The sequence below is a fragment of the Miniopterus natalensis genome, chromosome 3 (assembly GCF_054644295.1).
Source record: "Miniopterus natalensis isolate mMinNat1 chromosome 3, mMinNat1.hap1, whole genome shotgun sequence".
In the NCBI taxonomy this organism is placed as follows: domain Eukaryota; kingdom Metazoa; phylum Chordata; class Mammalia; order Chiroptera; family Miniopteridae; genus Miniopterus; species Miniopterus natalensis.
In genome coordinates, this window is record NC_142083.1 from 63,085,723 (window position 1) to 63,110,776 (window position 25,054).

At 36.6% G+C, this 25,054-nt stretch overlaps 1 protein-coding gene across 1 annotated transcript; it reads right to left on the reverse strand.

Annotated features, from left to right (window-relative positions):
• Nucleotides 1-2,986: 2,986 nt before the first annotated feature.
• Nucleotides 2,987-24,179, reverse strand: CCDC112 (coiled-coil domain containing 112). Its single transcript, XM_087815499.1, has 10 exons — nt 24,063-24,179; nt 17,975-18,096; nt 14,321-14,442; nt 11,423-11,512; nt 9,373-9,448; nt 8,605-8,995; nt 6,237-6,650; nt 4,762-4,857; nt 3,953-4,071; nt 2,987-3,558 (listed from the first exon to the last, which is right to left on the reverse strand). Exons 1-10 carry the CDS (start codon nt 24,177-24,179, stop codon nt 3,528-3,530), a joined length of 1,578 nt encoding a protein of 525 aa, XP_087671625.1. The 3' UTR covers nt 2,987-3,527.
• Between the last annotated feature and the right edge of the window lie 875 nt (nt 24,180-25,054).

Genomic DNA, 25,054 nt, shown 5'->3' on the forward strand with positions numbered 1-25,054 from the left:
AGCCTCACACGGCGCTTCACCGCCCAGGTTTCTTCCTGGGGAGAGCGCGACCCAGCTTTCTGGACTCTCAGCCCCAAAGCTTTGGAAACACCTCGCAAGCCTAGTCAAGTTCGGCCCACAGACCTCTCTAGTACTTTAATCCTCTTTCGATATTTGGGAGGAAGGACAATGTCAAGAGTTTCAAGTTCGCTTCGAGAAAACCAGGGCCCTAAAGAACGTGAGGATGGTACATACGAAAGCAGGAATGGCTCAGGATAAATTTCCCAACACCCACTGTATGGGAGGTGACAGTTTGCAGCTGAATGGGTACGGAAATTAAATCTACAAATCAAACTGTGGAGACAGACAAATGTTTATTAAGTAATTACTGACACTACAGAAGTCGTTCCCAGTCCTCTAGAATGCCAGAAATCACTTTAAATTACATCTAAATGCAACATACATACATATGTTGGCAAGTGTGACTACGTGCATCGTTTTTCTTCTGCAAGTCTTAAGATTTTACTCTTTGCTTGAATCAATGTTTTGACTCCAGCATCAGTTTTGTCAATTTGCAAAAGCAAGTAAGCTCCCCATGTTCTCCAACTACCCATATACTAAAAAATGAAATAACATGCTTCTAGCTTTTTTTTTTCTTCAAAAAGAGGGATTTAAGTTGCTTCAGCCATGTTCCCTTTAAAACTTCATAAGGAAATCTTGAGAGGGAAAGAAAATCCACCCAAGATCTGGCCTGAACCAGATCTTGTTTTTGTTTTTTGTAATCAATTGAGCTAATAGTAGTTTGGGTATAATTTTAATTAATAGCTTTGTTAGAAAATTTATTTCTTAAAAAATGTATCATGTGGGCTGGAGTTATCTCATTCTTATTCAACAATCCAAAGTGCCTGGCATAATTTTAGATACTACTTATTCACAAGTTTTCCTGCATGTCCTTAACAAATACAGGATTCAAATGCCGGGGTGCAAGCAGAGCGCTGTCCTTGCTGCTTCTGTACAACTGTGGAGGCCAGAATCCTGTCCTTCAGATATGCCCAATCTAGAGGAGTTTTCTCTACATTATTACAACTAAGATCACACACACGGTCAAATGACTGAAGATGTTCGAAATGGAGTCATATTACATACATTTAACTTATTAGAATCAACTAGGCACACTATGTGCTTGGAAGGACAATCCTATTCAGCCCGGCCCTTCAAGGGACGCCAAATATTTCATCTGATTCTCAGCTCAAGAGCCAGCAATCTGATCCAAATCTGGAGGAAACACTTCTATGATGGGCTCATTGAGAAATAATATAATATACTCCTAGGTAAATAAAAGGCTTTTCATGGGTGATTTTGATCATACAAGGTTTCTGATTGATATCTATACGACAAAATCTAACCCCTACATAAAATGCCACTGTACATTATTAACTAAGAAGTGTAATAGCTCAAGTCTTCAAAGTATGAAAATAGAGCATCCATATAATTGAATCTTATTTAGCCATTAAGTGATATTTGAATTACATAGAAAGATAGGAAAATATGTATAATGTAAAGTGCTTACAGTATAGTAACTAAAATTTATTCAATGACTGTAGCTATTTAAATATATGTAGGTATCCCAGCTGGGCGTGGCTCAGTGGTTGAGCATCGACCTATGATCCAGGATGACTGCGGTTGGATTCCCAGTCAGGGCACATGCTGGGGTTGTGGGCTTGATCCCCAGTAGGGAATGTGCAGGGGGCAGCCAATCAATGACTTTCTCATTATTGATGTTTCTCTCTCTTTCTCTCCCCCTCTCCCTTCCTCTCTCTGAAATCAATAAAGATATATTAAAATATATATACACACACACACACATATATGTAGGTATACTTTCAGAAGAAGTTATCTTAGGTGGTAGAATTATAGGTGCTTTATGACATTTTTCTTTTAGTGTTTTTTCTAAATTTCTTTTTAATATACTTTTTAAACCAGTTTAAGAAACATCTGACATCTCTTCTATGAGCTTGCAACTGAATAATGTTGTTTATTCTACATAGTCTATACAAAGGGTCCATATAACAAATTCCTCACTCATCTTAGATTCAGTTAGAAGGGCTGGTTTGTTCAAAGAAACTTACATACCTTCTTTTATTAAAAAACAAAATAAAAATAAACAAAAAAACCCCCATGAGAATCACATTGCCCAATATGCTTACCTTAGATGCAGGAAATTGAAAGCTGCATTTGTGTGCAAAAAAAGAGCAACATGTTAGTAAGCAGTACATAAAAATCTTTACTTTTCTATAACTTCTAGCTGTTCAATTTTTTTTTTTAATTCCTTTGTCGTGTTCTAGATTTTATTTCTAAACTGTCTCTAATCATTTAAAAAAGTCACGGAAAACGAGTATTACAAATAAAATGGGCAATCCTGAGTAAGGGTGTTTTATGTTAATTCTATTTTGCACCAATAACTATAATTAGAATTCAGTTTCCTTTGGAAGTTATACCTACTTTGAATAGTAACTGTGAAATAAAAGGTTTTGACTACCACCCATAGTAAATTTCTGAGTAATCTGACCTAAATGTATTAAGCTACGAATAAAGATACTCTAAGATAAAAGTCATAAGAAGTAAGTTTCCTATGTTTATTATGTATATGGTAACTTTCCTATGAGATGAGAACTAATTAAAGCTAGGAACTAAGATTTTATATGAAAAGTTGAGTTGAACTGTTACATTGTGTTTTCATGTACAAAAGTTTGGAAATTTAAAAATTAACTCTTTTGAACAAATGTTTTGAGGCAAACAGAAGCAGAAAACTGAATCAGCCAGGAAGATGTGAAAGACACAAAGATTTTATAAAAATGTGTGAAGTCCAGAAAGGCTGAAGGGAAATTTGGAAAAGCTGAAGAAAATCAAAAGTTTTAACAATAGTACAAATAATAGAGTATATATGAGGTGTGAAGTGTAAGGCATATTTTTAATATAAATATTCTTTATATAAAACAAAGCATGCTTCAAACAAATCCAAATATTTATTACACAAAAATTTAGTAACTGACAAACTACCAATTGGTTAAACTTAGAAAAAGTATTAACTTATTTCATAATTCAAACAAAAAACAAAAAAAACTTTACATTTTTGTTACTCAAGCTAACTTACCTCCAAAATATAAATGTTACAAAATTTTGGTTTGAAAAATGTCACTCTGTGATTGTCTCAATTTATTTCGCTGTGCCATGACAAAAACAAAATATCTTTAAAATTCTGAGTATTTAAATGAAATACCGTCTGTAACATAAACTTATTCAAAAAACTTTTACATCAATAATAGGCCAACATACGCATTTAATATCCTCTTAGTATAAACAGGAAATACTAATGACAATACCACTTAGAACCTAATACCTGCCAATTCACATACAACACAATAATCAGTCTGTCTAGGCTAGTGATATTTTTAAAAAAACATGCGGTTTAGTCACTGTCCTTTTAAAGCTGAATATGCTAACATTCCCTTCAACTGAATGCCAATTTCATTATCTCATATTCTTTTCTAAACTCCTTGTCTCCAGGTTGGAATAGCCCTAAGGAGAAGAAGAAAAGAGCAATTATAAATACATGGGAAATTTTTATAGAAATTCTAACTGATTAAATGTTAACTTCTATTGTTTTTATTTTAACTTTTTTTATAAAGAACTTTTATTCAGGTAGAGAAAAAGAAAAGGTCAGGGTGCGGGCGCCACCATGAAAAAGGCAAAAAGTACACATCCAAGTGGATGTGGGCCAATTCGAGAGTTGCAGAGATTAAATGTAAAAAATATATACACATATATATATAAAAACTTTCATATATATATGTAGATTTGTTTTATCAACATTTTACTGTAAAATATAATATACATACAAAAGTTCCATAAAATACAAACATGCACTTATTAAATTATTATTAAGTCAACACCCATTCTTACTCCTTTTTACCTATGTGGGATATGTAGAAGCGGCCCAGAGCCTGTTGGTCCTATCTTTTTGGTCCGTTCTTCCCAACCTTTGGTAGGTTTGTAAAGCCTAGAGGGATCTCTGCTAACACTGTTTTCAACCTGTAATTAGAAGTAAAATGAGTGCCAGTTAATTTATGTGAAATATTAAGTTTGTACCTGTAAGATCCTTAGTAACTAGGATCTTAACTAAGAGAGCAGTTTTAAGAAAAATACTTGATATTAACTACATAGTAAAACTGTTAATAACCTCTTCAGTAAACTCATTGTGCTTATACAGCTAAATTAAAATTTGGACCTCAATCTATTAATAAACTGTTATTTTAGTTTATTTTTTCTAGTTCAATTATTTTATTCTATTTCTATTAGGAGGGAAATATAATGCAGCAAAGTGTGATAGTGATATAGCCAGACAATAAATTTAGGATAAATAACCACCAGTAAGCTCTTTGTTTTATCCATGAGAGTCTCCTATATCATTAAGCTCTGAGTATCACCGAGATTAAGCAATGCTCATAGCTGCCATAGGTCTAAAATAAAGGCTCACATAAAAACAATGAAGAAAAGAAGAGAGAATTTAGAACAAAAGAAAATTAGGCATTTATAATGCAAGTTGGTAGAATTCAAACAATAGTTGTTTAAATTGTACTAAGCTATGCTAAATAAGTACAAATTTTAAAGATGAGGGTATAGAAGTCAAGCTGGATATAAAGAAAATGGATGTTTGTATCCTTACAATTTAAGGAATTAGGATAATAACAGTAAAAATAAATTAATCTCAGTACAGAATACCTTTTCTTTTAATTTTGCCAGTCGTCTTTGTTTCTCTGCCTTTTCATCTTCCTTTGACTGTCTATCAAGAATTTTCAATTCAAGTTTACGTAAATCCTAAAAAACAGATAATGAAAAAATGGGACGTTAAGAAAGTAAAATTAACTAGAATTTGTTTAGTTGGTTGGAAGTAAAATTAAATCACCTTAAATATCAATATTCCCTCAATACTGACCTTTTCCAACAAGAGTAAAGGTTTATTTCCTTTTGAATATAAATGCAATACATGCACATCCTTTTGGAATCACTTTCTTTTTGGTATCTCTTATTTTATGGTTCAATCTAAAACTCCTTTTCTTTTAATAGATAAGTTAAGCCCACTTTTGCTTATCAATACACGTATGCCTGATTTTAGGTCTCTCATACTTGGGGAATTTTGTTTTAGGGAGATTTCTTTATAGAGTCTAAAAGAAATTCCACTAATAATGTGCTTCTGTCTATTTTTTGTACTTCCCTTGTTTTTTGCTTTATGAATATTATTGCTATGTATTTTGATGCATATAACATTTCATAACAGTTATATTCATAACAGTTAAGAATTTTTCATTTTATTTTTTTTTAATATGTTTTTATTGATTTCAGAGAGAGGAAGGGAGAGGGAGAGAGAGATAGAAACATCAATCAAGAATTTTTCATTTTAAAGTACACTTCCTTGTCTTTTTAAACTCTTTGGACTGAATTCCACTTTGTCTGATAAGATTATAATCTCTTTGATTAGCATTTTTCTTGTATATATTTGTTTAATATCACTTATAATCCTACCTCTCAGCAATAACCTTGATTCCTTTAAGTATGCATTGGGTATCTACAATGTACAGGGGACAGGAATGAACAAAAGGATAAAACCTCTGCCCTCGTGGAGCTTCTACTATGGTGGGAGATGGACAGTGAACAAGTAAGGAAATCACCTATGGGGAAAAAACCAGTCAGTTTGGCAAAGAAAAGGGAGCCTGGCCTGTGGCTACCTTTCCAGCCTTGTCTCCTGCTGGTTCCCGCCTTCCACTAGATGCCCTTAGCATACTAAAGCATTTATGGCTTCCCCACAAACCACTGTTACACTCCTCCAGGCTGTCATTCATTGCTATTCCCTCTGCTAGGGAAGATCTCCCCTTTCTTCTCCTTCAAGACTCAACTCAAGTATCACTTCTCTCTGATACTAATAGCTATGGTAAGCTTCCCTCCCTGCATATCCGCCTCCTAAAATTCTATGTGCACACCTTAATCACCACACTATTTACCACATTATACAGAAACCTACTTGCACATCTATCTTCCCCCACTAGACTATAATCTACTAGAAATGAGGGAGCGTGGCTTACTCATTTGGTAGGCACAAGCCTAGTATATCAAAAGCACTCACTTTTTCCTGAACTGAATCTAGACGTAATACCTCTATGTGAAGCACTGAAAATTATTTAGGAAACATATTTACTCACTCTTTCTTGAAATCTGGAAATTTCATCAGCAGCAGTTTTCCTTTTTTCTGCCTTTTCTATCTTTTCCCTTATCTCCTTTTCAAGTCTTAAAAATTCTTCCTGTTCTTTCTTCTGCTGGGTGTAGTTTTCTAGTAGTAATTTTAGTTTAAACTGGCGTTGGCGCTCTTTCTGCTGCCTTTTCTCTTTCTCTTCCTCTTCTTTTAACCGGGAAGCATATTTCATTGACATTTCTATACTTTTTTGTTTTTTCCAAACTTCCACTGCCAATTTCTGCTTCTTCCTTTGTTCTTCTTTTTGCTGTTGATTATCTTCTTGTTTACTATGAAAAAGCAGAGGTATATTCTCTGCCCTTTCCTTTAACTTGAACATTTCCTCTTTTTTTTGCTGCTTTTTAGTTTTCCAATTCTGAATAGACTAAGAAAACATAGCAAGAGAAAAATCATCTTAATAACCAAAAGCACTTTAAAATACAACCTCAAGTTCCTCTTTCTAGAAGGAATATTGACTGCAGGATGCTGGCTACTTAGGTTTCCAAGTGGTTTTGTTTGTGTTTGTTTTTTAACCAGTGGAATTTTTTCTAGTGATTCTAGTTCAATCACTACATCCAGTCCATGGACCAAGTTCAAGTAGCACTGTTCTAGGTAAGATATATGCATAAATACTAGAATATATTCTAGTGTATATATCTAGAATATATTATGATGTGCTATAGCACACCATAAAAGAAGTATAAACAAAGTGTTAGTAGGAAATTCTGAGAGGGACTACTTATGTTTGAGTGGGCAAGAAGGAAGCAGCATCTTATCAGGGCAGATTTTGATAGCTGGGAGTTGAGGGGGAACGAAAGAATGGAGGTTCCAGAAAGTGAGAATAAGATAAGCTAGGGTACTCAGGCCAGAAAGTTCAGGGCATGACTGAAAATAAGTATATTTAGGCAAATGGAGATAGAAATAGTAAATCTCCTACTCAGCATCTTAAACTGACTAGATTTAAAACTACAGTTTGATGCTTTCCCCTAAATTTCCTTCTCCCCTGCATCCTACTTCAGTATATGGAACCTCCATTTTCATAGCCCCTCCTACCTTACCCCTGCATTCAATGAATCATCAAATATCAAGAAACAGTGGTTGGGAACAAGAAGAGTAAGCTAGAATCAAGGTGCTTTACCTTTATTACATGAGGCACTACGTCTGTTCTTTTCCCCTAGAGAGGTGGTTCTTACACGTTAGCTTATAATAGAATAACCTAGGGGACTTGTTAAAGCATAGATTCCTGGGCCCTATCCCCAGAGCTTGGATTAGGTATGCGGTTGGGGCCTGGTAAGTTCTACCAAGTTCCCAGGTGATGCTGACTTTGCTGGTCCAGGGACCCCATGTTTTCATTATCCAGGGAAAAAAACCAAATAATTCCTAATAGCTTGTTATTTTGAATTTTCAAAAAGGACTTATGTTTCAAAAATTTTTCTTAAAGTCCCAAATTTCAATCTTCCTATATTTAACTTACTTAGGAGAGAAAAAGCAATAAACTGCAGCTATTTCCTCTAAAAATTTAGACTGAACATGGGATCATTTCTTTAATGCTCTTTAGTTATGTCATCTGTTAAATAGTCATACTTTTGTTGTTACATCAAGCGAGTTGAAGTTCATAATAGCTGAAGTCTACAAAAAATGTGACTCAAACTTAGAGTATCTAAACCCATAGATCTCGACTAGAGGCAATTTTTGCCTTCTAGGGGACATCTGGCAGTCTGGAGACATTTTTTTATAACTAGCATCTAGTGGGTAGAAGCCAAGAATGTTGCGAATCACCCTACAAGGCACATGACAGTAGTTACAGCAAAGAATTACCTAACTAAACCAAAGCCAGATTAGTATTTTTGTGAAAATGGAACTTTTAAAATATTTACTACATTTACGAGTTACTCTTTCCTCTGGGGTAGTCAAAATTTTGAGTCTTTTCAAATAAGCAATGGGGCTGAAGTTCCAAACTTCAATGAAACTCTGAAGAGTCAAAGAATTTTTTCTACTGCCTTTTTATTTTTAATTGAAAACCATGTGGCCTTTGCTGGTAAGATGCTGGATCTCCCACATTTCTGGTGGACACAGAGGGTTTTGCCCACAATCAGAATTTTTCTGGCCCACTGTATTATTTCTTGGGGTAGAAATGTTTGGCCTTGAGAACGTCCAACTGTAGTTCCTTTAGTTAAGTTACTTAACCTCTCAATGCCTGTTTCACCTTCTATAAGATGGGGGAAAACTGCAATATACCTTGTGGAGTTGCTGTAAAGTTAATAAATGTTACAGAATTTAGCAAAGTGTCTGGAACACAGAAATATACAACAAATAATGGCTATTATAATTATTATTACCTCTTTTTTCCTTTCTTCTAGGGCCAGAAGTTTTTGATACCATTTTTCATGCTGTTCAACTTCATCCTGTGTTCTTCCAGGAAGGTGTTCTAGAACTTCTCCCATAAAAGTTGGCTTCCCTTTATGTTTGTTCCTCACCTTCACAAAGTTTTGGTGATCATAATCATCCCAGCCCCCTTGGCGCCCTCCTGTTTGCTGGAGGAATTTTTCAAAATCTACCACTTCTTCTGGAAGAGTTCTTGGTGTTCTTTTGTCTATAGGAGCTTTGCTTGGCACTGTTCTGAAAGCCTTCTCCGTTTCTGAACTACCCAAAGCCCATGTGTCAATTTTTCTTGATATGGCGCTCAACTCATTATTAGTTGTTTTCTCTTCTTTAATAAGTTCTTCATATCTAAAATTTCAAAAATAAAGTTTGAATAACAAGATACAAACCAATCCATACTAATCCTTTATTATTTTATTATTTAAATTATTGCTCTTTTCATGTCATCTTCTCCACTAACATTATTAACATTTATAAATCTAAGTCTTGAAAGAGCTTCCTCAGAGAATAAAACAATCTTTCAAATTCTTATCTGAGATTTTATAGTGTCCAGAAATAAATGAATATTCACTTTAAACATGAAAAGCAGTCTAAAACCTAAAACCTAACACAAAAGAAAAAAGGTTATGTAACAATAAAGTGGTTTATATATAACAACCTATTGAAGAGTTATTGGAAATATATATAAATCAATAATTTCATATTAAAGTGTGTTTAAAACATACATCAATCTCTGCTCTTCCTTAAAAGTGTTAATTGCATTTTCGATTTCTTCCATCATTTCTCTGAGCTTTTCGACAACTGTAAAAAAAAAAAAAATTATGTTACATCATTTCAGTATGACTAAGAATTAAATATTATGTAAAAAATTGACTGTTCCCTTAATTTAAAAACATTTCTTAGCCAAAAGGATAAGGAAAATGTGCTTATAAAAAGCTAATTTTCATGATTATAATTTTATTACAAATTTTTTCCTATGTGTACATGTCATTAAATATTATTGCTTACAAAAAATGTTTCATACTACACATACTGTTTTGTAACTTGCAGTTTTTATTTAACAAAATATTGTAGTTAACTGACATCTTATTTTATTATCTCAGTCTACCTCAAATCATTAAGTAATTCTCCAACTGATCAACCTTTAAGTAATTCTCCAACTAATCAACACTGTAATATCTTTGCATGTATTTTTTTGCATGCTCAAATAAGTATTTTTAGAGGATAATTGATAAAACTTGAAATGCTAAATGAAAAGGATACTTATTTTCCAGTATGCTAGATACCATCACATTGTCCTTCAAAGAAGCTCTGCCAACTTACAGTTCCTGACAGTGCTTCTTCCCAGGTACTTTTAATCATTTCCAAAATGAAAGGCAAACACTTATCACCACTGACTTAATGGACATTTTTTGTGATCGTTAAGAAGCCTAAGCACTTTTTTCTTATATGTTTTGTATTTGTTTCACTATAAAATGGACCTTATAATTTTTGTCCATTTTCTATTAGGTTATTTACCTTTGTTGCTCTAACTTGTAGAAACTCTATATATGATGTATATGTTTTTTAAGTCACATATATTGCTAATATTTTTCTAACTTGTCTTTCAACTTTCCTTATGCATTTGTGTTGTTTTTTTTTAAGTAGTCAATTTTGCCCACTATTTTCTTTATGGTTTCTGACCTTTGTCATTCTTATAAACTATAATACAATGATACAAATATTAACCTATGTTCTCCTCTAGTATTTTTATGGTTTTATATATTAACTTAACAAACTATAATATTCATATCTGCCAATTTTTACTGCTTCCTATGTTATAAGCACTGCACAAGTGCTTTATGTGCACTGTCTCAGTTCATCCCCTCAACAACCCCAACAACCCTATGAGTTAGGTTCTCTGGTTATTTCCATTTTAGAGCTGAGGAAATGAAAGTTCAGAAAAACCAAGTAACTTGCCTAAAATCACGTAACTGATAGATCAAGAATTTGACTCAACATCTGTCTAATTCTTAAGTCCATTCATCTTGAGCCCTTTATCGCTTCGATCCTTCAGGAATGAATGCTGATGTAAGTAGAGAGGTAAGGAAACAATTTTGTTTTTTACAAATGACTAGTATTTACCCCAGTAGTATTTAACCATTTCTTTACATATTCAAAATGTCTCTAAAAGGTAATTATTTCAAGAAGCAAATAATGGGAAAAGCACTAGGCTAAATCAAGAAATCAGTCTTTTTCCCTCTTCATTGGCTGAATCTGAATCTTTCCATGCCACAGATCCACTAGCCTATAAATGACCCTAATACCTGTGCTGCCCACTTCGTAATTTGTAATGATTTATAGCATTCGCGAAAAAAAATCCTCACCTGAGGATATGTTTCTACTGATTTTGTGAGAGAGAGAGAGAGAGAGAGAGAAATACTGATGTGAAAGAGAAACATAGATCAGTTACCTCCCAACTGGGGATTGAACCCACAACCCAGGTATGTGCCCTGACTGGAAATCGAACCTGCAACCTTTTGGTGTATGGACGATGCTCCAACTAACTGAGCCACCCAGCCAGGGGTGGATTTATAGCATTTCAAAGCTAAAAAACTACATAAAATTAGATAGACAGTTCTCCGATGTGTCCATATCAGTCCCTAACGAGTAAAGTAGGGCTTAGTTCCATTAATGCCAAATAGGAAAATTCTTATTAGAAAAGTATAAATTTTTCTAATGAGCAATAGAAAATACTAATATATAAGAAAGAATATAAAATCTAAAGGTACTTACAATCAGGTGTAGGCTTCACATCTTTTAACTGATGCTGAAGTTTCTTTACATTGTTGTGTATTTTGGCCAATTGTTGCTGGATTTTTGCTCCTATAACGAAGAAGTATGTACTTTAAAATAATCCTATGACAAATATGGTAACAATTTAGGATTCTACACCTGAGACAGATCATCTTCACTTAGTGAAACATAACCAAGAGCAACTAAATAATGAAAAGATGGTTACTTAAGTGTGAAAACAGCCTGAACATTTTAATAAGTACCCTTTCTCTAAATAAAGCATTTCTCAATTTCCTCCAGTATTTAAAATCACAGTGGGTTAAATCTTACTATAACCTGTGCCAAGGAAATGTCCTTTTTTTCCTCTGTGGAGACTGAGTTATTGGATGTTGTTTTAAATACATGGATCAGTAGCTGAGGCTTAGTCATGTTTTGTTTTTCCACAGATTCTTTCTTTTTAATTTGTTATAATTTATGGAAACATAATTTGAAATAGATCCCAATTCTATTTTTGGAATATTAAAACTGTCTAAAGAATATTAATTCTATGAATACTGACAAACTTCCTAATGAGAATTAATTTTATCTAACCACACCTTCTGAGTGGGCAACTAGTGATACCCATTAGTGTCACTGTCACAGCCTTGACGAAGTGCCTCAGGTGCCATTCAGTGGTACCTATCTACACTATAAGTTGCCAAGCTCATCCAAAGGACCACCCTGAAAATGTTGGGCCCACAATAAAGCCTGAAAAACAGAGGAGGGTCTCAAAGACATTTTCAGATGTTCTGTATCAGGGGCAGAAAGACTGAATTCCTCTTTCATATTTTCTTTCTGAAGTAATAATCTTATTTTAGTACTTATTTAAGTTATTAGGCCAAAATGACATATTTACATCCATACATCTATATTTATATAATATATATATATAATAGTAATGTTATTTTGTCACTTGTGGGTACTTTATTTATGCCCCTCCATGTTTTTTTAATGTTTTCACAAATGAGCACAAAGCACCAAAAGCTCAGTTCAAAAGTCCTTAAAAGCAATTTAAAAAAAAAAAAAAAAAGTTTACCTATAGGCCTGGAGCCAATACTAATATCCAAAACAAACCTATGTGTATATGACTTTGGTTTTTTTAAAATTAAAATTCAAGTGTTCCCAGAAAAGCAGAAACTTTATCCCATATATTTTTATAAGGTCTTATTCACTGTTGGAACTTTAAGTCAAGAAACTTCCCTAGTAAAGTTAAGTAGTTAGGACAGTGTTTTTGTGGTTTTGTTTTTGCCACAGTTTGATCAGCTACAGTGACACTACTATAGGGCAAGTGATCTTTTATTTATTCATTTGCAACTGCCACTCTATATGGCCAAGCCATTTAAGTACAATGTTACATAAATGCAGACTATACTCGAGTTAAGGAAACAGTATTTACTACTTCTGGGCTGTAATACGAGGAGGGAAAACATCTATATCCTTATACTAAGTGCACTCTTTCCCTTCCTAGATAAGATAAACAGAAAGTGTGAATAAAGAGAGGCAAAAGTGTAGCAGAAAAAGAAATAGGAAGATAAAAATAAAGTTGCCTTAAAAAGAGAAAATGAAGTGACTTAAAATACAGAGAATGGAGACACTATCTAGTGGCATGATTGAGAGACAGAAAGAGCAACCTCTCAGGTGTCTACAAAAGAACTGAAGGAACTGAAGAAATATTAAATAGAGATGTTTAGATTTCTCTATGAATCAAAGAGGAGAACTGAAAATTTGGGTTTTATATTAGGTTCTGTTGTCATTCAAACAGAAGAGGGAGACTGATTCTTGCCACTACCTGACAAAAGATGACTTTTTAAAATAATCCAATCTTATAGTCTGAAAGAAAAAACTTACTGAGAACTTCTTTTAATGGGGATTAACCATAAGCAGTACAATCTCTATATAAGTCAATATTTTATAAAGCTTAGTTAGTTGATAACCATTATTTTTCCTTTAAACAATGCTAAGCAGTTTTTTATTATGACCTAAGAATTTTTCAACATATAAAAGCTACAATGAAAGAAGGTATTCTTGTAGAATTATTTTTTAAGGCCAACAGTTAGTATACTATCAACGATTGATATTCATAGCAAACAATAAAACATTTCTGTACAATCTATAAGGCACTTTCTCATATATTATCTCATGGGATACATAGGACAGCTCCGAGGTAGAAATGGTAGACGTTATATCACAGACAAGAAAACTCGAGTTTTCGGGATTATGTGATCTGATCACTTCATACTATTATTGAAGTATGGGTTCTAACTCTGTCGCTGTATTCTTAGCCCAGATCTCAGTCAACAATACCAGAGTGAGGAGCTAAGACCAGGTAGCCCAGAAATTAATATCTGTTTAAGAAACTTTAATAACATTAACTAGTTTGTTAACCAAAAAACAAAACCCTCTTTTTCCTATTAAATTGGAAGAAATACACACAGAAAACAATCCAGCTAGAATCACTAAATAGTAACCTGTCAAAATAAACACATATCCCTAAAAGACAAACTCATGCCCTGGCGAGTGTGGCTCAGTTGGCTGGGCAGAGTCCTGTGCACTGAAAGGTTGCTGGTTTGATACCCCGTCAGGGCACACGCCTGGGTTGCAGGCTCGATCCCCAGTAGGGAGTGTGCAGGAGGCAGCAGATTGATGTTTCTCTCTCACATCGATGTTTCTCTCTCTCTCCCTTCCTTCTCTCGAAAAAATAAATAAAAAATCTTTAAAAAGTATTTTTTAAAAAAGACAAACATTACTAACTAGAAAGTATCTTGATAGAAAATATAACAGTCAATGCACAAATACAAAGCACAGGGCAAAACTACAACTTTATCTGAACAGTTTTTGTTCATCATGAACTCAACTTACTTTCTGTTTTCCTGCTGTTAATCAATTTATTTTCCAATTCTTCCAGCATACTATGCTCAATTCTGAAGTCACCTTTTTGGTTGTAGAAATGACTGTGTTTATCTTTTTCTATGTTAATAACTCTTTAGGAAAAGAAACAAATGGTATAAATATGACTTAAATATATTTTAATTGTTTAAAATATGAAGACACAGTAATCAGAACTTTATATTTGGATTCATTTATCTAAGGAGTCAAAATATAATCACTTGAATAATAAGGCTAAGAAGTCAAAATAGTAGTTAGAAAGAGTTAAGTTCAACTAAAATCACAAATAATTTGAATATTTAAATTATAAAATGTTAATTTAAGAAAATACATTCACAGACTTGCTTTGAAAATACATAAGCCTTTAACTATTGATTCCAACTCAGTCTCACTATGGCCTGAAAGTGGCTGCCACTGGTGATGGCTGCTTTAAATAGAAGATACTGTTAACTTTGTAACCTACACCGAGTCATTTACCCTTTCCTGGTATGAATCTCCTCATCACTAAAATGGGAATAACAACAGCTCTCCACTACCCAACAGGGCTGTGATTAACATTATATGAGATAATATATACAAAGGATCTTTATACAGTAAAAATGTACTATGGAAATGCAAGGTACTAATATTATTAATACAACTAAAACTTTAAGAGGCAAACAATCTATAAAGACAGAAATTTTAGTATATTTAAGAGATACTGTCTATATTTACTTCAAAGCTTCTTAGATTTAGTCCGTCTACCAGTAAAAAGGTCTATGTTAGTTTGAATCCTGGGGTAAAACAGAACGAACACTGTACTATCAAGAAACTTTTTTGGTTGGACAAAAGAAATCTATTTTTTCAACACCTGTTCTCTTTCTCCCAGAAGGTACAAATTAATATGAATACTTCTCCACTAATCCTGGATTTAAGGAGTAGTGGAGTATCTCTGGTCATTGACTTAATTTCATTCAACTTGAGGAGCAACTAACTAAGGCAGAGTTGCCAATCCTTATCACTTTGGCACATATAGGGAAAAATTTGATATTTTAAGGCATACTGGGACAAACAGATGAGACTGCTCCAGGCCCTACCTGGCTGCCCCAAAGACTGAGGGGATCATAACTTAGCACTTGTGTTTCAGAGAGAAAGCAATGGGTAGAACAGAGATGTCAATTAGATTTCAGCCCGCAGGTCAACTCTAATAGATTGAGGGTGGCTACTGGAGTCCTGTGCTGAGGACTCAGAAGCCCATGTAGGCTCTGGGTGGGGGTAGGGGAAATTACTATAATCAAATAGAAATTCCTAGCATTGACAAAGGAAATGCAATGACGGTAAGTAAATTATGTTTTGCCATTCCTGGATTACAAATATTAACCTATAAAGACATTCAAAAGATAATAATGTAGACAAATTGCCAAATACATGAAAAAATGCTCAACCTCATTCACAACAGAAGAAAATTAAAACTATACCATGGTAACACAGTACTGGCAAAAAAATCACAAGTTTAAATAATACAATCTAATGATAAAACTGTGGGAAAATAGGTCCTCTCATACATTGTTGGTGAAATCGTAAATCGTAAGTGGAGGACAATTTGGCATATACCAGTGCATATTTGTATGACTTTGACCCAGAATTTCTACTTCCAGGAATATTTCTACTTCCAGAATTTCTACTTCCAAGAAATCTTAAAGATACACTCACACATATGCAAAATGATGTGGACCTATGTGAATACTGCACTTAATTGCAGCATTGTTGGTTATTATAGAAGACTGAATATAACCTAAATGTCCATCACTAAGGAGCAGGTTAAATAAATTATGTCACAATCATACACTGGAATACAATGAAGTGGTACTGTGTTCCATATACTGATAAGGAACAGATCTCCAAGACACACACTTTTTATAACAGAGTTCATATGAAAATGTTAGTCATACCCAAAAGTAGAAAATAGTAAACTGACTCCCCTTGTATATCCTCAAAAGATATAATACTCCTATCACTCTGAGTCAACAATTTTATCTCTTTTTCCTCTCTTGGGGCTCATCTATCTTTCTTTTCTTTTTACTATTTGATTAAATATTAAATTAAACCCACTATATTCTGTAACTTCACCCCAACATACTGCAATGTGCATCTCTGGAGATTATAGATATTTGACTTACATCACTGTCATGCCATTATCATGCCTGACAAGGTCAACAATTCCTTGGTATCTAAGATATATTCTTAAGTTAAAAAGAAAAAAAAAAGCAAGATCCAGAACAGATGTTACCATTTATATAAAAAAGACAAAATATGAATATGTATTTTTATTTCCTTATAAGCACATATTAGAAAATGTCTGTGGTACGATACACAAGAAACTAAAAATAGTGGTTGTGTAAGGGGAGGGGAAGTGGGTGTCTGAGGTCATGGGTGAAACAGACCTTACACTGTGTACCCTTTGACATGTATGGATTTTTAAACCATGTGAATATATTACTATACTGAAAATAAAACTGAATTATATTACAAATTGTGTTTTTTTCTTTGCATGCAACGGGAATCGCTGGATAGAAATATTCTTCCCATGGATTTTTTTAATATTCTTCCAATGAGTTTTTCAAAACTTTGTGACACGAAAACAGCTGAATGAGAGCTGTAAAACCAATACGTACTGGTAGACAAGTTATCAATACCGGTACAATCTACTGGTTTGCTATATTTATGGACATTAACCACTTGGTAGATTACCTATGTAGAGAGAAACATAAACCAGAAACCCTAACCTAGAGTCCAATTCTACATATGGTTATACATTTTGGAAATCAAAGAAATAAAGCTGTATTTTCTCAAAATCTGAGTACTAGAAGTACTACATAAGTATTATATGAATGCAATTGAGAATTCAATCTCCCAAAGCTATAGTATAACTTTCCAAATTTCAAACAGTATTTTTTAATGGTAGAATTTCTAAGCAGACAACTGCCACTAATTCTGGTCCAGAGACCATTTTTTACAAGTCTCCTTTTCTGCATAACTTCAAAGCAGTTTTAATTCTAATTCTTTTATCACTCCTCATGATACATATCATATCACTGTGCTGCTGGCAACACTGAACATTCAATACGTATCACTAATTATCTAAAGAAAAAATACATATACACTACAAATTAAAAGTTCTCAATTAGCCTAATCATAATGTGCAGGATGGATCTGAAAGGAGCAGAGACCATGGGAGGGAGGCCAAATAAAAGGGCATTTCAAAAAAATAACTTGAGGGTACAGACTTTTCAGTAAAATTATTCACTCAAAAAAATTTACCAAGTGTTTACCTTGCTAAGTGAAAATGTATTCAATCTTGTTATTTGATATATGAGATCTAAAGAAAATAATTGTTTTGTTTCCCTTAAAATACACTGGATCAAAATGGTAAAAATAAATAAAATTTAAATAACTCTATTTAAAATTAACTTTATATTAGTCTATTATCATTTGTCTATTTCACACTTCCCACCTTTTTGAAAAGCTAGTGACCAGAATTTTGTAACGTAATGTGGGATTGGACAGGGTGGAGTAGAATTAACTGTCTACATTGTTCATAATAAAATGACTAGTAATATTATTTGAAGATAATGTTCTTATACTTACAGATTTTTAAATTTTTCTGCTGTGCGTATGAATTCTGCTTTCTTAGGCCGACTAACTTTCTGTTTCCAGTTTTGAAGCTGAAAAGAACGAATTCCACCTGAAGTACCAAAACAGCCATCATTCTGCATAAAAAATAAAAATAAGCTTATCCTCAATAATAAAAATGGTAAGAGATGAAGGTGGAATTTTTTTCAGAGATTTAAATGTCAATAATGGAGTTTCTCAGGAGATTGTTTTCATACATGCATGGCTATTGTAAATGTTACAGTGAAAATGGGGTGCATATATCTTTTCAAGTTAATGCTTTCATTTCCTTTGGACAAATACCTAGAAGTGAAATTACTGGATCAGAAAGTAGTTCTATTTTTTATTTTTTGAGGAACCTCTGCACTATTTTCCATAGTACTGATTTATATTCCCACCAACAGTGCACAGGCTCATTTTTCTCCACATCCTTGTCAATACTTGTTACTTCTTGTCTCTTTGATAACCGCCATTCTAACAAGTGCGAGGTATTATCTCATTGTAGTTCTGATTTGCATTTCCCTGATAATTAGTGATGTTGAGTACCTTTTCATGTACCTGTTAGCCATTTGTATGTTTTCTTTGGAAAGACACCAATTTGTTCTCTCTGTTCATTTTTAATTGTATTGTTTTTCTGCTAGAGTTGTATGAGTTCTTTATATACTTTGGATATAAAACCCTTATAAAATATACGATTTGCAAATATTTTCTCCCACTCAGTAGATTGTCTTTTCATTTTGTTGATGGTTTCCTTTGCTACGTAGAAGACTTTTAGTTTGATGTAGAATCCTTTATTTTTAGAGAAAAATTTTGCTGGACATAGAATTCTTGGTTGACAGTTCTTGTCTTTCAGCATTTTGACTGTCATCCCGCTGCCTTCTGGAGCCCAAGGTTTCTGATGAGAAATCAGCCATTAATCTTATTGAGGATCTCTTGTGTGTGTTGAGTTGCTTTCAAGATTTTCTTTTTGTTTTTGTCTTTCTAGTTTGATTATAATGTGTCCAGGGATAGATCTTTTTGAGTTTATTCTATTTGGAGTTTGCTGAGTTCCAATAACATACAGATTAATATTTTTAATCAAGTTTGGAAAGATTTCAGCCATTATTTCTTCAAATATTCTTCCCCTTCCCCCTTTTTCCTCTCCTTCTGGGACTCTCATTATATATGATGCTTGATGGTGCCTCACATCATTCTTCTTTTTTTTTCTTTAAGATTTTTTATTGATTTTTAGAGAGAGAGGAAGGAAGAGGGAGAGGGAGAGAGAAACATCATGTGAGAACAGAACATCAATTGGCTGCCTGCTGCATGCCCCCTACTGGGAATAGAGCCTATAACCCGGGCATGCGCCCTGACTGGGAATCAAACCAGCAACTTTTCAACGCACATCGCCTGAGAACATGCTTAGAGAGAGGAAGGGGGTAAGGGGAGAGAGAAAAAGCCATCAATGTAAGAGAAACATCAATCAGTTGCCTTCTGTGCACAACCTAGGATCAAACCCACAACCCAGGTATGTGCTGACCAGGAATCGAACCTGCAAGCTTTTGGTGCACACAATGATGCTCAACCACCTGAGCCACTCCAGCCAGCTGTTCACTTCATTCTTTTTTTTTCTTTCTGTTCCTCAGTCTGGATAATCTGAATTGACCTATTTTCAAGTTTACTGATTCTTCTGTCAGCTTAAATCTAGTGTTAAGTCCCTCTAGTGAATTTTTCCTGTGGGTTACTATACTTTTTGAGCCCAGATTTCTATTTAACTCCTTTGTCACAATTTTTATCTCCTTAAGATATTTTCTATTTGGTAAGACATCACTCTCACACTTTTAGTTCTTTAGAAATGGTTTCCTTTAGTTTTTGAACAAATTTAAAATAGCTGACTTAAAGTCTTTGTCTATTATGTCCAACATGTAGTCTTCCTTAAGGAAGTCTAATTTACTGCCTTTTTTAAAAAAATTCTCTTGTGTGTGGACCATACTTTCTTGTTTCTTTGTGTATCTCATATTTTTGTTGTTGTTAAAAATTAGACTTGTTAAATAACATAATGTGGCAACTCTGAAAATGAAATTCTCTCCCCCAAAGGTTTGCTGTTGTTGCTATTTGTTTAGTTACTTTCCTGAATAAATTCAGGCAAGTCTTTGCTTTGTTTGCATGGCACTGAACTCTCTGCTTGGTTAGCTTAGTTGTCAGCTAATGATTGGTTGTTCAGAGATTTTCTTAGATGTCTGAACCAATAAGTCTCCCAGCCTTTGCTGAGGGGATCTCTGTGAATGCCAGGGATGCCTTCAACATCTGGGCAAGCAGTTTATACCTCTACCTTGCCTTTACTTCCTTTTGCAAAGAGTTTCAAAGAGTTTTGTAAAGACAAAATCTTAGGCCTATTTAAGTCTTCTCTGGTGTATTAGTTTCCTGTTGCTACTATAACAAACCACAAACTTTGTGGCTGAAAGAACACAAATTTATTTTTTTATACTTCTGGAGGTCAAGAGTAAAATTAAGATGTTGGTAGGACTGACTTCTTTTTGGAGGCTTCAGGAGAGAACACACTTCCTTACCTCTTTTTCAGCTTTTAGAGGCCACCTTCCATTGTGTGGCTCCTGGTCCCTTCCTCAAATCACTTCATCCTCTTGCTTCCATCATCACATCTCCTACCACTGGTTCTGATCTTCTTGCCTCCCTCTCATAAGGACCTTTGTGAATACCCTGGTCCACCCAGATAATCCAGGATAATCTCCCCAACTCAAGATCCTTAATTTAATCAGATCTGCAAAGTCCCTGTGATCATGTAAGGTGAAATATTCACAAGTGCTAGGGATTAGGATGTGACTATCTTTGGTAGGGGGTGGTGTGCATTCTTCAGTCTACTATACCAGGACACACACGCAGTTCTATGGTTGTGTGTGATCCTCCAGAGAAAATCTGTTCTGCATAACAATTTAAAGTCAGAGAAGGAATGCAGTTATTACTGAAGAACTACTCCAGGCAGCCAAGTGCCATAAAACACAGGCCATCACAGGGAGGTCATTAGGAACAAACAAAACAAAAAACCCAGAAGATGCAGCCCTATCCTGGTACAAAACCAGGAATACCCTAGTGTGATACTATTAGAGATCTTTCAAAAAGAAGTCACGGTTCAACAGCTAAAATGACCAAGTGGAAAATGGCACTTGATCGGAGGGCCAGAGACTTGTAGTCTTCAGTCTTGGAAGGCAATGGCTGTGGGGAATTATAGCCAAATAAAACACAAATATTAAAAAGCATGGAGTACATTATTATAATGGGTGATAGCTTTATGGGATTTCACAACTTACAGAGGTTGTACGATAAAATACAATATAAAATATTTCTAAAACTTCAAAGATAATCACTCCAAAATCATTTAAGGGAACTGTTATGCACTGAATTATGTCCCCCCTCCAAATTCATATGTTGAAGCCCTAACTTCCTTTGTAACTGTAGCTGGAGACAGGGCCTTTAAGGGGGTAGTTAAGGTTAAATGAGGTCCTGAGGATGGGGTCTTAATCCAATAGGACTGGGACCCTAATAAGAAGAGGAAGAGATGACATCAGAGATATCTCTCCGTCTGCATGTGCACGGACATAGCAAGAAGGTGGCTGTCCACAAGCCAGGAAGAGAGGTCTCACCAGAAATCAACCCCTACAGCCCCTTGATCTTGAATTTCCCAGCTTCCAAAACTGGAAAAAAAAAATTCTGTTATTTAAACCACCCAGTTTGTAGTATTTTGTTATGGAAGCCCTAGAAGACTAAAACGGGAACTTTAGTAGATATTTTGGCGGACATCTCTACTATCATGAGCTTGTCATTAGAATAATTTATCTTAAGAAAACATTAGTTGCTTTCACTGTTAGAGTCAGGAGGAACATTTTTTTCATGTAATCATATAACAAATATTCAAGTTCAGTATTAGGCCACAGAATTTGAGTGTATCATTGTGTGTGGGGGAAGTACAAAGATGGATAACACACAGTTAAATTCCTCCAAAATCACAGTATAGTACAACAGAGATTCTAATTCCTTTTTTAAAAACCCAAACACCCTTGAGGAGTTCTACCCCACCATGGCTGCAACTGTCAACTATGAGGCTCTGCCTTCCTAAAGTGCTGAGAGGGTTAAAGCAGGGTGTCTCAACCTCAGCACTATTAATATTTTGGACCTATAATTTTTTGTTGTAGGAGGCTGTTCTTTGGCCTCTACCCACTAGATGCTAGTGTGCCACATAACCTCTCCCCAGACCCCCACAGTTGTGACAACCAAAAATGTCTCCAGACATTGCTAAATGCCAGGGTTTGAAACAGCTCCATGGTGATTCTGGTCCAACCCCTGGGAAAACAAACCTCTGAGAATCACTGTAGTGGAGTGATAAAGTGTACATCAATAATAATATTAAGAAACTTATGAGAACTGCAAATCAGTAAGTCAAACACGGTTATAAGAATTTAGGGAAGAAACTTTGAACTAAAAGTAAGCCAGAAAAGTATCACGGAGAAAGCCAACAAGGTGGCTAAACTACTAGGGTCATACATTTAAAAAATATTTTTAAAGTGTTTAAAAAATATTTTACATATTATGTATTTTTATATATTTTATATTTTTTCTTGAGTCATTTGGGCCAGAGTTAGAATAATAAAGAGAATTGCAGGGGATGTGTGAGAAAATTTGCCTAAGGTAGAATTTCTTGAAAAGTAAAAATATTGTATTTCCTTAAAGGAAGAAAAAGATGGAACGTATCCTCAGCTCACAACATCCTTCCTTCAGGTTTGGACTGATCCACACATATTCAGTGAGCACCTACTATGTTCCAGGACTAAACAGGCACAGTTCTTGGTGCTGGGAATACAATAGTGAATAAAACTTCCCAAAGTTTGTGCCCTCATAGAGTTCACATTCGCAGGGGTGGGTGACGGATGGAGAAAGGCAATAAAAAATAGGTATAAAATATGCAATATATCACGGTAGTAAGTGCTATGGAGAAAAAGAAAACCAGAAAAGGGGACAGGACGTGTTGGGTAAGGGCATTCAGTTTGGGGAGATCATAAAAAGAATCTTTGAGCTGATGGCATTTGAACAAAGATATCTGGAGGCAGGGACATGCTAAGCATGGAGAAGAGCATTCTGAGCAGAGGGAACAGCAGTCAAGAAGCTCCCGAGGCAGGGGAGTGGTTGGCGAGTCTGAGAGGCCACCAAGGGGCCACGCGGCTGCAGCAGACTCCGCGCAGGGGAGTGGAGAGGAGGTGACGGGAGGAGGGGGCGCAGCTCAGAGGTCCTGTGAGGATGCCGGCGCTCACTGTGCGTGAGATCAAGAATCTCTTGCAGGGTTCTGAGAAAAAGGGTGTCGTTATTGGACTGAATCACCCTGGCTGTTGAGAATACATTAGGAAGGGAGGAGTGGAAAATAGAAACCAATTAGGAAGGTGTTTCAGCCAGGGCGCAGTGACGGTGTAGACGAGGGCAGCGGTGAGACGAGCGGGCCGTGCATTTATTCTGAGGCTGGGACAGACAGGCCGGGCCGCGCGCGCCTCAGGTGTGGGCTGGGGGAGGGTCCGAGTCAACATCTTCGTCCGGAACTGGGTCCCACAAGTCCCCCGGCCTGCGCCGAGGAGAGGGGCGCCCCTGCCCAGGACCATCCCCGCCAGGTACAACCACAGAGCGGCCCCAATCGTGGGCACAAAATCCTCTCCCCAGCCAAGCCCCGTGCCCGGGAAATGCCCGGACAGAACGTCCACAGCTCGGGAGGTGCCTGTCACCAGCTCCCGTTTTCCAGGGAAGACACGGAGTCGCCGAGAGGATTTCCGATCACACACCCGGGAAGGACAGCGCCAGGGTTTCCACCCGCCCGTCTTCGACGCCAATCCGCTCGGAGGCGGCTCTCAGGGCACGCGGCTGAGCGCGCAGGAGACAAAGCCAAGGCGGGGAGCCGGGCCTCGAGCCCGGGCGGGGGGCCGCGCTGCGGGGGCGCCTGTGCGCCGGGCCCGGCCGCTCCCCGCCTCCGGGGCCCGCAGCCCCCTCGGGCGCACCCGCCACCAGGCAGGTCCCGGCCCCCTCGACTTACCTGTTGCCGCGCCGGCGCCGCTCCCGCGCCGTTCCCGGTGGCCGCGCCCGCGCCCGCCACCGCCCCGGCTACCGCGGTGGCCGCCGCCGCCACCACGACGGTCGTCAGGGCGGCCATCTTTCCCCGCCCGCCGCTCCGGCCGCGCCCGCCCTGCCCCGCGGGTCAGGCGCGGGGAGCCCGCAGCGCAGCAGACGGCTCTCGGCGCTGCGGGGCAATGTGGGATGCGGAGCGGGCGTGGGTGGGGGCGGGGCCGGAGCGCGGGGCGGGGCCGGAGCGCGGGGAGGGGCGGGGCGGGGCCGGAGCGCGGGGAGGGGCGGGGCGGGGCCGAGGCGCGGGGTGGGCGGGGCGGGGCCGAGGCGCGGGGAGGGGCGGGGCGGGGCCGAGGCGCGGGGTGGGCGGCGGCCCCGCGGGACTCTGAGCTCTGGGGGCCGGGGGGTGTAACCTTTTCCCCTGAACGTGTCTACTCTTATTCAGCAAAATCTTTCTGCACCTCGCCTCGCCTCACCCACCCCCTGACCGCCGAGAAAATCCACGGTCTTTCATCCTCATGCTTACATTTATTCTTGTCAGATATTGAAATAACTATATCTTAGAGATGTTTTGCATAATAGAACTTTCTAGGTTTCTACCAAGTGCTGGTGAAACCGAATCTAAATGCAAAAGTCTTATTGATGGGCTTGAACAATATACTGCATGCCCCACACTATCAGATACCAGCGACAGGAATGCCACAGGACTTTTAAGTTTTTGTCTTTCCTTAACATCTTATATATTTGCATTTATTTTCTCTTACACTGAAAATCTGGGTTCCTTAGAATATCAACATGGATACTTACTTGCTTTTTCTTGCAACAATTATGTAGTTTCAAATTACAATTCTAATATTACCACTAACAGTAAACCTTCTAAGCGAAGTTTAAGATCATTTTGCAGTTCTTAGAATATCTCCTGGACTGGATACCCAGTCAGAGTGTTATGTTCAAAAGTTTTCT

Excerpts from the sequence above, each read along its gene's own strand:
- CCDC112 (XM_087815499.1), bottom strand. The coding sequence starts at position 24,179 with ATGGCCGCCCTGACGACCGTCGTGGTGGCGGCGGCGGCCACCGCGGTA. Across the intron at positions 9,449-11,422 it reads TGTGAAGCCTACACCTGATT|TTGTCGAAAAGCTCAGAGAA; the intron begins GTAAGTACCTTT and ends TTTTTTTTACAG. Across the intron at positions 6,651-8,604 it reads TAGAAGAAAGGAAAAAAGAG|TCTATTCAGAATTGGAAAAC; the intron begins GTAATAATAATT and ends ATGTTTTCTTAG.